This window comes from Trichechus manatus, unplaced genomic scaffold (assembly GCF_000243295.1).
Source record: "Trichechus manatus latirostris isolate Lorelei unplaced genomic scaffold, TriManLat1.0 scaffold00001, whole genome shotgun sequence".
NCBI lineage: Eukaryota > Metazoa > Chordata > Mammalia > Sirenia > Trichechidae > Trichechus > Trichechus manatus.
Genome location: NW_004443937.1, coordinates 25,658,963 through 25,671,024, shown reverse-complemented (window position 1 = coordinate 25,671,024; position 12,062 = coordinate 25,658,963). Strand labels below are relative to the sequence as shown.

Genomic DNA, 12,062 nt, shown 5'->3' with positions numbered 1-12,062 from the left:
AGTTTTTTATCACTTGCAGAAGGCACCCTGGTGATATAGTGGCTAAATGCTCAGGTGTTAACCAAAAGGTTGGTGGTTCAAACCCACCAACCACTCCAAGGGAGAAAGATGTGGCAGTCTGCTTCCATAAAGATTACAACCTCAGAAACCCTATGGGGCAGTTCTACTCGGTCGCGTAAGGTCGTTATCAGTTGAAATTGACTCGACAGAGACAGGTTTGGTTTTTTTGGTTTACACTTGCAGCCACACCTAATCCTGATACAGAATTTGGTACCTGGAAGTGAGAAGCTGTATGTGAAAGAGTCCATAAGTGTAGCCGTGGCTCAGGTGAGGGTAAATGGAGGCATATTTTAAGGACTCAGCAATTTCAGATAGGAAAGCTGATAACTCTTGTTAGTATCAAAACCTTGAGCCAAATCATTGCATGTTGTACCTTGGAAGGCTACACTTGGCTGGTCTGCAAGCAAAGATGAATGGAAATACACCTTTGCTAAAGTAGGCACTCTTGGGCCACAGTCTGCAATATAAATTGACTAAGAATCCCATAATTTGGTGTATTTCAGGGTTGAACATTCTCACGTTCAATCCCTAAATGGATGCGGTCATAAGCATGGGTTGCTAGGTAACAGCCTTAGCGGGAGTTGGAACTGATGCTCCACGGTACACTGACGATGTAGCTGCTGGAAAAGGCAGCATGAAGGGGGTTACTATCCCCCCAAGACCACTATTTCAGATGCCTACAGCCTTGGGCAGGGATCTGGCTGAACCCAGCACACAGGCGATGCTGGTGGAAGCCCTGAAGGCCCCCTGCCCCCGGTAGGCCCCAAGGGGCCCTCAGCATATTAGTTTCTATTGCTGCTATAACAAACTACCACAAACTTACAGGCTTAAAGCAACACAAATTTGTTATCTTCCAGGTCTGTAGGTCAGAAGTCTAAGTTGGCTTGGTTGGTTCTCTGTTCCCGGTCTCAGGAGGCTGAAATTAAGGTGTCAGCAGGGCTGAGTTCCTGTCTGGGGACAAATCTGCTTCCAAGCTCATTCAGGTTGTTGGTAGAATTCAGTTCCGTGTGGTTGCAGGCCTGAGGTCGCTGTTTCCTTGCTGGCTGTTGGCTGGGGTCGTTCTCGGCATCCAGAGGCTGCCCTCCTTCCTTGGCTGTTGGTCACCTTCCTCTGCCTTTGAAGCCAGCAACAGCAGGTTGAGTCCTTCTCAGATTTTGAATCACTCTTATCTTCCCTGCTACCACATCTCTTCAAGTATTCTTCTGCCATCCTCTTCTGCTGCAGCTGACTCTATCTAGCCAGAGAAGTTGTTCAGCTTTTAAGGGACTAAGTCTTTAGACTGGATAATCTAGAATAATCCAGGACCTTCTATTTTAGGGTCCTCCATAACATTACTGATCTCTGCAAAGTCCCTTTACTGCACTCTTCACATTATTGGATAGCCTGGGGACTGGAGCTAGGAAGGATAGCTTTAGAACTCAGCAGACCACACCCGGTTTCCTGCCAGGGCAGGGGCAGGAACCCCCGCCAGGGGGCTCCACATGGGAACTCATCGTGTGGACTCCCTTTGATGCCAGGCTGGGGAATGTGGTCCCTAGAGTCCAGTTGCTCCTCCGTGGACACCAAACGCTAGACAAGGGATGCAGGAATCTTGGTGGTCAGCTCACATTCTCTGCCACTCCTAGCAGATCCAAGGCCAGCATCCTTCTGCAAAATGCCCATGGGGCACATATGAAAGCCCAAGGCCTGGCACAAGCTACCAGTCCTTTCAGCTGCAAGAACCTTTTTGGTGGTCTGTGGAAGAGGGCCAAGTCTCCAATAGGCCTTTTTTTCCTCATGTCTGCCCCAAAGCTCCTTGTTCAAGTTTTAGGTCCAGTTCAAATGTCACTTTCTCAAAGACATCTTCCTTGATTCCCTAGCATTATTGTTCTTTTTCTTTCCTGTACTTTCCACATCTTTCCTGATTCTCAAATCAAAATTAATCCTGAAATTCTACAGTGTACCAGGCCCAGGGGACTCAGGGTGGGATCAAAGGCTGGGCAACAGGGAGCCATCACTGGCCAGGGCTCCAGGGGCGCTTTCCCCAGCCAGGTACTGGGGGCACTGGGGCCGCCATCACGGGCCAGTCACCATGGAAGCAATTACAGACCCAGCGCAGCGACGGCGCCATTACACGTCGACGGCTCCGAGGACCAGGCAAGAGGTGGTATCGGAGAGGGGACGCCGTCAAGTGCCTGGGGGCTGTTCAGGGCTCCAGGGGCTCCATCACGTGCTGCGGGTGCTGTCACGTGTCCGGGGTGCCATCACGTGTCTGGGATGACGTCACGTGCCAGAGCTCGAAGGCCTGTCTCTGCAGCCGGCATCTGCAGGGCCTCATGGCTGCCCCGCCGTCCCGCCGCAACGCTGGGCCTGACGCCTCGAAGCTCTCGGTCCTGCGCCGCCATGTCCTGCTTCGGCTCCTTCTGCTGCCGCTGCTGCCGCCGCCGAACCAGGGTGAGGCGGGCACCGCCTCCTTCTCCGCCCCGCCCCAGCTCCACCCTCTGCCCCTCTACATAACCCCCGAACCCCCACTGCTGCTCCGCCAGCTCCCGGCCTGGCGTTAAGGCAGGGGTCTGGTCCCAGGCTGTGGCTGTCTCTTCTAGCCTTCAGGGTCACTGTGCCCCCATTCTCCCCGCCACCAGCTCCCGGTCACTTCTCCTCCAGGGTTTCGCCAGGGCTATTCTAGGGGTCTTAAGCTTCTGCCCTCTACTCTGGCCTCCTCCTTTGGGCCACACCTGCCCTACAGCCTCTGGGGACCAGCAGTCCGGAGGACTCATGCTTTTTCTCCTCGGCGGTTCTTGCCCTGTCAGTCTGGACATCGCGCCTACAGTCCGAACCCCGCTCTCCACAGCACCCTTAGGTGTCTCACACGCTACCCCTCCACCCCAGGCTCTCAGCGACGCCCCGAGGCAGCTGAGCACCCCTGGAGACCTCGCTTGAGCATTCGTTCTGGCCCAGGTAGATTCGTGGTCTCCAGCCTCGGCGGCCCTGAGCCAGCCCATCCGTCCTTCCTCATCCTTCTAATGTAAACAAATATTTCAAAATTCACCTTCTCCCAAAACCCTCTTTCAACCCAGTGTGCATCACTAGCAGTCTCTTCATTGACTAGAAAATGAAGGCCCTGGATTGCTGTCTCCCTTCACTCTCCCCAACCCCTGGGAGCCCCTCCAGACCTGACTACATCAACACCATCCTCACCTACTTGTTCAGGGATCCAAGAGACATGCCTTAAGGTCAGCCTACTCACCAGTGCCCTTGACTGCGGGCCCTCCCTGTCCTGTGTTCCCTCAATCACCCTCTCCCACATAAATCTTTATTCTCGCCCTTCCTACTCGCTGTTTCCTCACTGTCTCTTCCCCCTTCACAGCCAGGCTTCTCAAAAGAAGAGCTTCATACTGATGCTTCCTCACTTCCTCCTTAATCCTCAGCCCATTCCTGCCACGTCTCTGCTCTTACTGTCCCTGACCTTTCTGCCACTCCTTTTTGCTTTCTTTGGTCCTTTGGTTTCTCTCAGACTTTTGTCTCCTGATTCTCTTCTACCTCAAGGATAACTCTCACTTTCCTCTGTGCCCCTCCCAGACCACCCATGCTGTATTTGTCCCTGATGTATCGGTGTTCCCCAAGGCACTGCTTGGGTTCCCTTTTTCCTTCCCTCTTCACTGCTCCTTAGGTGAACTTACTAGCTCTGGGCATTGATCTGCCATTTATATGATGATGCCTCACAAAATGATGTGTGTGGATGTGCAGTTATCTGCTGGACATCTCCACCTGAATGATCTAGAAACATCTCAACCCTTGCGGTCCAAAACAGAACCCCTCATCTTCCTATAAATCGGCTTCTCTAGCTCAGAGAATGGCATCCACCCTTCTCCAAAACCAGAAACTGGAGTGTCATCCTAGAGTCATCCCTTTCCCTAAGTCTACATCCAACTCTTGCTGCCACTTCCTTGTTTCAGACGTCCTCATTTCTTGCCTGGGTTCTATAGTCTCCATTGGGATCTCATTGCCCCCAGTCTGGTCACCTTTTCTGTCTGTTCTCTATACTGCCTTCGTAATACAGACCTGATCAGGTGACACCTCTATTGGCTTCCCTCCTCCCAGGGGTCTGTCCAGGCTTCTTGGCCTGGCTTACGAGGCCCTCCATGGTTGACCCTTGACTCCTCCTCCTTGGCATCAACCCTTACCATCACAGGCTGTGTCCTTCAACCTCTGGAATCTCCGACACACACCATGGTGTTTCTTCCGCGAGAAATGTCATTATCACATTTAATTTCTGTTTTACCTTCTCATCTTTAAGTTCTTGCAAATAACTCATCCTTCCAGAAGCTTCTCCTGTCCACCACTTCTTCTGGGCTCACGTGATATCTATGGCCCTGTCCCTGATCTGAACTCATGCAGGTGACTGGGTGTTCACTTCTGTCTCCCACGCTGGACAGCATGATCCTCAAGGGCAGGCTCTGTCTGATACATCTCTCTCCCCAGCTTCTGGCTCCAGGCTGGGAACAGAGTGGGAGCTCAGAAAACATTTTGTGAATGAATGAATGAAAGAAAAATTCATCTTCTCTCTGCCATCCTGTGATGACCTCTCACTTCATCTCTGTCCCCCTTCTCTTCTCCAGGTTACAAAGAGGACAAAACTATCCCAGGTGGGTTGAGTGAGTCCCCGCTGCAGGAGAAGCTCGGGGTCATGGGCCCAGATATGGGGCACATTTGTTCTGAAAGGGACCCATAGATAGTGTTTCTGGGCCTGTAGGAAACAGGAATTCAGTCTAAGAGATCTGCTTTCTAAAGAACAGCCTGTAGCTGCTGGGACATATAGAACTAACAGTCCCCAGGAAAGACTATCTGGGCCTTTTGTGGGATTGCAGAGCCTCTTAATTCAGCCCAGGCTCCGTCCCATCAGGATGTGAGGCCCATCCTGAGAAAACATGTCCAGGAAGCTGACACAGGCCCTTTTCCACCCATAAACCTTTTGGGCTCTAAACCCAAATGGAGCATATAGAGCCCCCTGGGCCCTGTGGCTGGGTCTGCAGAGCTTGCTGTCTTCCTGTCCTTTTCCTTAGACCTCAAGAGTGGAGGATTGGGTTGCTTTTGCTCTTGGGTTCATGGGTCTCCATTGTCACTGGTCCTGCCAAGACTTCACACTGATTCGTTATTGATTGTTTGGTTAATTGATTAAGTTAGTTACTCCTGCTTATGTCCCTGCTCACTCCCATCCCCCTCAGCTTTTCTTAGATGTTCCGTGAGGTCCTTGCTGTTTGTGTGTGTTCTTGTAAAAACGTATGCTGTTGTTTTGTGTGCACGTATTTCATGTATTTTTAATTTACATAAGTGGTATGTGCTCTACATATTTTTCCTGTTTGTACTCTTTTCATTCAACTCTCATTTTAAAAGCTTGTTATTTGGAAGTTATTTTAAACTTACAAAACATTGCAAAAATAAAAATAGTACAAGGAACACACACAACACACACACACATACACACCCGCACACACAAAATGTTTTTCAGAATCATTTGAGGGTAGAATCCAGCATGGCTCTTTATCCTCGAGTGCTCCAGTGTGTATTTTCTAAGAATATTCTCTTACATAACCACAGAACAGTTATCAACTTCATAAATTTACATTGATACCATACTTTTAGGAGCCCTGGTGGTGCAAACGGTTAAGCTCTTGGCTGCTAATTGAAAGATTAGCAGTTCGAACCCACCCAGCTGCTCTTCGGCGGAAGGACGTGGCGATCTGCTTCCATAAAGGTTACAGCCAAGAAAAGCCTACGGGGCAGTTCTGCTCTGTCACATGGGGTTGCTATGAGTCAGAATCGACTTGACAGCACCCAATAACAACCATACTTTTATCTATTGTCCTCATTCCAATTTGGTCAGCCCTTTACACTCTTATCAGCAGTGCCTTAAGGTGTATATGTTGCCACATTCCTACCAACCCTTGGCATGATCCAGAAAATCTTGATGGGTTTTTTTTGCCAGTCTCTTAGGTAGAAAAATGACATCTTGATTTACTTTGCTTTGTTCTGATTAGTAAAGAGTTTGAGCATCTCTCAATGTGCCCTTGGCCTGTCTTTATCCTTTGTATATTGTCTGTTGATCTTCCTTTTGCTTGTTGATTTCCTAGAGTTCCTTGTGTATTTCTGATAAAAAGTCTTTGACTTATTTTAGATATTGCAAATATTGTCTCCCCATCTGTCATCTCCCTGTTAATTTTGTTCATGGAGCCAAAAATCCCTGATTGTAAGGTACTCGAGTTAATGAGTTTTATGGTTTATATTTTGAGGTTTTGTTTAAGGGGGTCCATTCCCACGCTATGTCACATGGTCTCCTGTTAACTTCCTAGTTTTACCATTCACATTTAGGTCTTGAAGTGCTATAGAAAGGAATCCAGTTTCTTTTTATTTCTTTTATGGTTAGCTAGTTTTCCTTTGGAGCCCTGGTGGCACAGTGGTTAAATGTTCACCTGCTAACCGAAAGGTCAGCAGTTCGAATCCATAAGCAGCTCCTTGGAAACCCTACGGGGCAGTTCTACTCTGTCCTATAGGGTTGCTATGAGGCAAAATCAACTGGACGACAATGGGTTGTTGTTTTTTGTTGTTGTAGTTTTCCTATACACACTGATTGTAGTGGCTCCATTATTTATATTAAGTTCCTATATTACATAGAACAATCTCAAGCTCCCTTTTCTTTTCCGTTGGTCCATTTTTCTGTTCTTGTATCAATACCACACTGTTTTTGTCATTATAGCTTTGATATGTGTCTTAACATCTGCCAGTACAAGTGTCCTTTCCTTGCTCTATATTTTCAAAATATGAGCTATTCATGGACCTTCATTTTTGGAACTTTACTCTTCTATTTCACTTTTAGAATTAGTTTCTAAAAAAACTCTAACTATTGGAAAATGAATTTGTATGTTAATTTTGGGGAAAAGTTACATCTGAAATATTAAGTTGTTCTATTTAAGAGCAAGGAATGTCTTTCTATTTATGCTGATCATTTTCAGTGTCCTTTATTGGAGTTTTAAATTTATTACCACAGAAATTTTGTGCAGTGTAGAAGAAGTTAATTCCTGAGTACCTTGTAATTGTTTGCCACTGAGTATGTAACTTATTTTGAATATAGTTTCTAGTTGGTTGTGTTGGAGTAGAGAAATGTTATTGACTTTAAAAGTAAATTGATTTATTGAAGTATTACATACATGAAAAATAGTGCACAAATCACAAGTGTCCATATCAAGGAATTATCACAGTGAACACACTGTATAACCACCACTCAGGTCAAGAAAAAGAACAATACCAGCACCCAGAAGCCCCCTCCAAGCGTCTTGCCATTGAGTTGATTCTGACTCATAACGACCCTTTAGGACAGAGTAGAACCGCCCCATAAGGTTTCCAAGGCAGTAAATCTTTACAGAAGCAGACTGCCACATCTTGATGGGTTTGAAATGTCGACCTTTTGGTTAGCAGCCGAGTGCTTAACCACTGCACCATCAGGGCTCCTGAGGGTCCCTCACGCCCTCTCAATCACTTCCTCTGCTTTACTCCTGCAAAATATCCCATTATTCCTAGCTTCTGACAGTATAGATTCGTTTTGCCTGTTCTTTAATGTTATATGATGTTTGCTAGGTTTTTTTGGCATGTAACTTTTATAAAGTTAAGGATTTTCCTTCTATCCCTAGTTTGTTGAGGGTTTTTTTTTTTTTTAAGTCATAGATGTTGAATTTATGTGTTGAATTTTTCAAACGCCTTTTTTCTGTATCTATTGCGAACAACACATGATGCTTCTCTTTTAGCCTGTTTATGCGTTGAATACATTGAGAGCTCTTCCAGCTTTGGACCACTCTTGCACTCCAAGGGTAATCTCTACATAGCCATAATGCATTGTTTTTCCAAAATTCATGTTAGTTAATATTTTATTTAGAATTTCTGCATCTATGTTCATTCATAGTGAAATGGGCCAACAATTTTTCTTTTCTGGCATATCATCTTAATTTGGTTTTGGTATGAAAGTTATACCAGCCTCCTAAAATGAGTTGGGCAGTTCTCCTCTTTTTTTTTTCCAATGTCCTGGATTAATTTATATGACACAGGACTTAATTGTTGTACCTTGAAAGTTTGGTAGAACTCATCCGTAAGCCCATCTATGAGGAGGGGTGGTTGTTGTACCTTGAAAGTTTGGTAGAACTCATCTGTAAGCCGATCTGTGAGGAGGAGTGGTGGTTGATATCATTTCTATATCTGTCATGCTTATTGACCATTGGTGTCTGGGTTGGGATCTGTGCTTTAGAGTTGTGTTTGTTCTCATCTCACTTTTAGATTCCTAGTCTTGTTCCCATCAACGTGTACTTCACCACCCCTTTGTTTACTGCTTCCGATCTGGTGGGCTCTGGGAAATCAAATCACACCACTTGATTGTTAGAACTACGTGCAAACTAAGAGTGTGTGAGTTGTGAGTTGGGGGCTTCTGTGGCCTCCATGCTGGGGCTCTTTCTGGAATGGTCTGTGGAGAGGCCTCCAATACAGAAGTCAGAAGCTTTTCTTGACTCTGAGGCAGTATGGGATGGAGGCCTTTTCCGTCTAAGAGGTGCAGCAAACATTGTAGCTTTTCAGGAGCATGGCCTGGGGACTTACCTCAGATACAAGGAAATGCATTTCTTGGTCTTGGGGCTCCTTCTCTGCTTCTTCCCTGCTTGCTTATTTTGAATATATTTTCTAGTTGGTGGTACTGGTGTAGAGAAACGTTATTGATTTTAAAAGTAAAGTCTATTTTTCCAAATTGATTAAAAAATTTTTTTAAAGTAAAATCATTCTTCCCATACATGAGAATGTCTGTGTACACCCACACTTACGCACCTGCACACACACCGCACAGCCCAGGCCACCCGTGTTGATTGCTCTCGGTGTATTTCAGCATCTCTCCCTCTCTTCTGCTGTGATATCTCTGTCTCTGTCTCAATGCTTTTTGTCTCTGTCTTTGTCACTTTCTGTCTAGCTCAGTGCCTTTGGATAAGCCACTGCCCTTCATCATCCTCAGCCTTCCTGTCCTTAAATGGAGCAAGTCCCTGAGTTTAGGATCTTGTGCAAATCAGCCCTCGGGGCCACCTTAGTCTCGGTCATTCTTATCCTCCTCTATGTGGCCACTGTATCTCCCAGGCACTCTTGTTCCTAAAGTTTGTGGCAAGCCCTGGTGGTTAGACAACGTGGACGTGCACCGCCATTGGCCCTGGGAGGCGAGCCTGCGCGTAAAACATGAACACGTGTGTGGAGGGGCCCTCATTGACCCCATCTGGGTGGTGACTGCCGCCCACTGCATCCAAGGGTGAGTGTGGCCCATGTGTCCAAGGCCCAGAGACCCAGAGCTACAGCGGTCCAGCCCAGCCTCCTCATTTCCTCTGGGAAGCTATGGGGAGGGAGGGGAGGGAGGGGAGGGGAGGAGGGGTTTCTGGAACAGGAAAGAGTCATGTTCAGGATCTCACAGGGGTCAGGGACTGTGCTGGGGCAGGAGCCCCGAGCAACAAAGACTGTGTCCTAAGCAGGACAATGAGGAAAATCCAGCACACATCCCCTACTCCCCCCATATGTGAGGACATCTGTGTACACCCACACCTACACACCTACGCACACATGCACAGTCCAGGCCACCTTGAATCAACCTGAATGATGAGTGAGGGGGCAAGTGCATCTCTGACGCTGAGGCCCCAAGCCACATTAGGCAGGATGGGTGAGCTGAGAAAGTCGGGCAGGGCTTCTTCCAGGGAGAGGATTCTTGGGAACCTGACACCTTCCAGGTCTGTGTGTCTCCTGCAGCACCAAAGAGTACTCAGTGATGCTTGGCACTTCCAAGCTGCAGCCCGTGGACTTCACCAGGGTCCTCTTGATTCCCGTGAGGGACATCATTTTGCACCCCAAGTACTGGGGCCGGACCTTCATCATGGGTGATGTCGCCCTTCTCCAGCTTCACACTCCCGCCACCCTGAGTCAGTACGTGCAGCCCATCTGCCTGCCGGAGCCCAACTTCCACCTGAGGGTTGGGACTCAGTGCTGGGTGACCGGCTGGGGCCAGATTAAGCAGCGTTTCTCAGGTGAGTGGGGTGGGATGGAGTGGGGTGTGTGGTAGCACAGAAAGTGCAGGTTTTTCTTCCTGGGCCCAGCCATGGTGCCTCTCGGGAAGCTGTGGCTGATACCTCTGGCCCCTGGTTCTCTGGGTGTGTTGGGGCTGCTCCTTATGTGGGAACCATTGCCACGGTTTGCACCTCTGTGCTTGACCTGGGCACCTCATTCGCTCATTCAGGCCCAGCAGTGCCTAGGCTGGGCATCATCATTTGCCTCTTCTGGAAGCTCAGAGATAGGGATTCATAAATTCACTCACTCACTCACTTACTCCCTCCTTCACTTGACAAACTTGGCTTTGAGAATGCATGCCCTGCCAGTAAGGAGCTTGCAGCAGAGTTGGGATTAGGGGTGCAGGCTGGCAAGAAGAGGGGCCAAGACCTGGTCAGGTGGTCTTGAGATCAAGCCGGGAGGATCTGGGATGAGCTCTGGCGGAGAGCCTGCCTGAAATGCCTGAAAGAGGAGCCAGTGTTAGTCAGATGGCAGAGGGAACAGCCAGTGCAAAGCTCAAGGCTGGGGAGGAGCAGCACATTGCTGGGGTCTGCACTGGCACTTGGACCGAGGCCTACTTTGTTCTGAAGTGAAAGCCTCCCAGAAAAGGGGATCCCAAAACATAGCCTTAGAGGATGAGGGGCTTGCCGCACCTGGTCTGCACTGCAGGGGGAAGGCGTCAAGTGAAGGAGGGTATGGAGGTGTGAAAAGGTGTGGCTCGGCTGAGCCTTGAGGTTGGAGATGAGCGAGCGCTGGGAATAGGTCAGGGCTGGATGAGAGTCAGTGCTCATTCCTGTTGGGGCTTCTCCACAGCCAACTCCACGTTGACCCCAGAGCTGCAGGAGGCCGAGGTCTTTATCATGGACAACAAGAGGTGTGACCAGATTTACCACAAGAAGTCCCTCTTCCCCCGTATTATCCCCCTTGTCCTGGAGGACATGATCTGTGCCACCAATTATGGAGAAAACTTGTGTTATGTGAGTTTCTGGGAGATTCTGGCAACTCTCCTTCCGTTTGGCATGACTCCTGGGGGGGTAGGTGGAGGGACAATTCCCTGGGGAGGGGTCCCCTTGGCCTCCCTCTTTGTCACCATCATAGGCGGTGCTCTGCTCCCAACTTCCTTCGCCTGTGACTTTGATTTTGGCTGATATTCTGGGCTGGGAGTTACTGGTCAGTGCCTGGGATGGGGCCCTCAACTGAGGAGCTGAAGGAAGAAACGCAGGTAGTGAGATCCTCCAATCTGAGGCTCCAGGACCGAAAGAATCTTTCAGGCAGAACTCAGATGATGGGCATCCTGGATCCCCTGGGGCCCAGTGGGCCCAGCTGGACCCAGAGCCTCCATCACTCCTCTCTCTTTGCCTAGGGAGATTCTGGGGGGCCTCTGGCCTGCGAAGTCGAGGGCAAATGGATTCTGGCTGGTGTGTTGTCCTGGGAAAAGGCCTGTACCAAAGCGCAGAATCCAGGCGTGTACATCCGTGTCACCAAATACAGCAAATGGATCAAGAAGCAGCTTGATGGGGCTGTCTCAGGCCCCCGTGCCTCCATGTGGCTCCTACTCCTGTCCTGGCTGCTGCAGCCCCAGATGGGCCCCTGACTTCCCCTCTTCCCCTCCTTCCTCTTCCTCCTTCCCCTCTGCACCCTCTGCTGAGTGGGGGCAAATCCAGGTTAAACCAAGGTCATGTGTCCATGTTCAATAGGAACCAGGGTGGGGAAGGAGTGGCCCCAGGAGACTGGGTCCTTCTTTGACATCCCAGCCAGGAGGGGTGGGGTGGCTGACTGGGCCCTGTGTGACCAGGAGAAGGGCAGCGTGGCCTAGAATGGTTCTGGAATCTTGGACCAGATAGCAGGGATTAAAGTTGTGTAACTGTGAGCTGGCTCTCTTCTCTTTCCTGGGGTGGCCTGGTGGTTGGGGTTAG

At 49.0% G+C, this 12,062-nt stretch overlaps 1 protein-coding gene across 1 annotated transcript in view; it reads left to right on the top strand.

The window, feature by feature from the left end:
• LOC101360884 (Putative serine protease 45) overlaps positions 1 to 11,740 on the top strand; it is a 19,627-nt gene extending 7,887 nt beyond the window's left edge. The window contains exons 2-8 of the mRNA XM_004368714.2: positions 2,092 to 2,598; positions 2,929 to 2,997; positions 4,659 to 4,685; positions 9,217 to 9,364; positions 9,853 to 10,127; positions 10,960 to 11,123; positions 11,510 to 11,740. Coding sequence (XP_004368771.2) covers positions 2,092 to 2,598; positions 2,929 to 2,997; positions 4,659 to 4,685; positions 9,217 to 9,364; positions 9,853 to 10,127; positions 10,960 to 11,123; positions 11,510 to 11,740 — 1,421 coding nt within the window. The remainder of the gene's footprint in view (positions 1 to 2,091; positions 2,599 to 2,928; positions 2,998 to 4,658; positions 4,686 to 9,216; positions 9,365 to 9,852; positions 10,128 to 10,959; positions 11,124 to 11,509) is intronic.
• The last annotated feature ends 322 nt before the right edge of the window (positions 11,741 to 12,062 follow it).